This window comes from Mandrillus leucophaeus, unplaced genomic scaffold (genome assembly GCF_000951045.1).
Source record: "Mandrillus leucophaeus isolate KB7577 unplaced genomic scaffold, Mleu.le_1.0 Scaffold1103, whole genome shotgun sequence".
NCBI lineage: Eukaryota > Metazoa > Chordata > Mammalia > Primates > Cercopithecidae > Mandrillus > Mandrillus leucophaeus.
In genome coordinates, this window is record NW_012099244.1 from 52,731 (window position 1) to 54,302 (window position 1,572).

The following is a 1,572-nucleotide window of genomic DNA, read 5'->3' on the forward strand; positions in this document are numbered from 1 at the left end:
CCTCTCCCTCCTCCTCCTCTCCCTCTCCCTCCTCCTCCTCTCCCTCTCCCTCCTCTTCCTCTCCCTCTCCCCCTCCCCCTCCTCCTCCTCCTCCTCCTTCTTTCTTCTTCTTCTTCTTCTTCTTTTTAGACAGAGTGTTACTCTATTGCCCGGCTGGAGTGGAGTTGCGCAATCTTGGCTCACTGCAACCTCCACCTCCCGGGTTCAAGTGATTCTCCTGCCTCAGCCTCCGAAGTAGCTGGGCCTACAGGCGTCCACCACCACACCCGGCTAATTTTTGTATTTTTAGTTTCACCTGGATGGCTAGGATGGTCTTGATCTCTTGACCTCATGATCTGCCCACCTTGGCCTCCCAAAGTGCTGGGATTACAGGCGTGAGCCACTGCACCTGGCCTGCTGATTCTTCTTATTTCCACTTGTTGTTAACGCAGCTGGAAATTGATAACCAAAATAGCCGGAATGGCTTAACTTGAAGTCACCCTTATGTGTTTTACTGTCAAGGGAAACATCTCTCCTAGCTTCAGTGAATGCAGCTTAGTAGCTGCCAAGCAGACACATGTTATCCTGAAATTTTCATAACACCTGGAGTTAAAGCCATCCTAGAGATGGTTATAATTTTTCCAGCCAAAATTAAATGAGGGTTCTACTGATACTTACACTCTTTCCTTCTGCACTGTAGCGTGTCTACCTCATAAGGGAGCTGTTATCCCATCCGTTTCATGACTTCCTGCACCAGGTGCCAGCAGCAGATGTGCTCATGCTGTGTGCTTATGAGCTCCAGGTGTTTCCAAGGGGGAACATGGTGCTCTTAACTTGCTAGAATTCAACACATTCATTTTTCCCTCGTGGGCACTGCTTGCTCTTCTCTCGGTTCCCACCCTTCCAGGGTCCAGCCATATGTCTTAAGGCTTGAGTGTTTCAGACATTTTCTCTCATCTTCCCAAAGTCTGTTGTTTCTGTACCTTAGTGCTGTTCAAAGCATGTTGTCTATTTAGCATCTATCTATCTGAGACATTCAAGGAAAGCTGGCCCTACTGTATCTGTATTGGCTGCTTACTAATTTTCCATAATTTAACTTCAAAGCACTCTCCATCTGCATGTAGCAAGAAAATGTACACACCGTATATTCATCAATATGACCTGTTTTATTTTTGTTCTTTTTCCTGCTCCAACTCTGATTTCTTCACAGTGGGCTGAGTACATTCTATTTGCTGCGTTGCTTCTGGTCGTCTGTATAATTTTTGCCATCATGGCTCAATTCTATACTTACATCAACCCAGCAGAGATCGAAGCTCAATTTGATGAGGATGAAAAGAAAAAGAGCCTGGAAAACAGTAACCCATATATCACGTTGGGGGCCAACTCCCAGACACAGATGTGAAGGTCAGGAAGCAAGTGGAGGATGGACTGGACCGGCAGATGCCCTGACCTCTGCCCCCAGGTAGCAGGACACTCCATTAGATGGCCTCTGGTGGGGAAGACTTCAGAATTGGAAACTAAACCATGAATGCTATTTTCTTTTTTTTTCTTTTTTCTTTTTCTTTTCTTTTCTTTTACTTTTTTTTTTTTTTT

General features: G+C 45.5%; 1 protein-coding gene across 1 annotated transcript in view; it reads left to right on the plus strand.

The window, feature by feature from the left end:
• The window catches only part of SLC15A1 (solute carrier family 15 (oligopeptide transporter), member 1), a 44,712-nt gene extending 43,162 nt beyond the window's left edge, over positions 1 to 1,550 (plus strand). The window contains exon 22 of the mRNA XM_011992417.1: positions 1,190 to 1,550. Within this exon, the coding sequence (XP_011847807.1) occupies positions 1,190 to 1,381 (192 nt within the window). The 3' untranslated portion in view covers positions 1,382 to 1,550. The remainder of the gene's footprint in view (positions 1 to 1,189) is intronic.
• Positions 1,551 to 1,572: the final 22 nt, after the last annotated feature.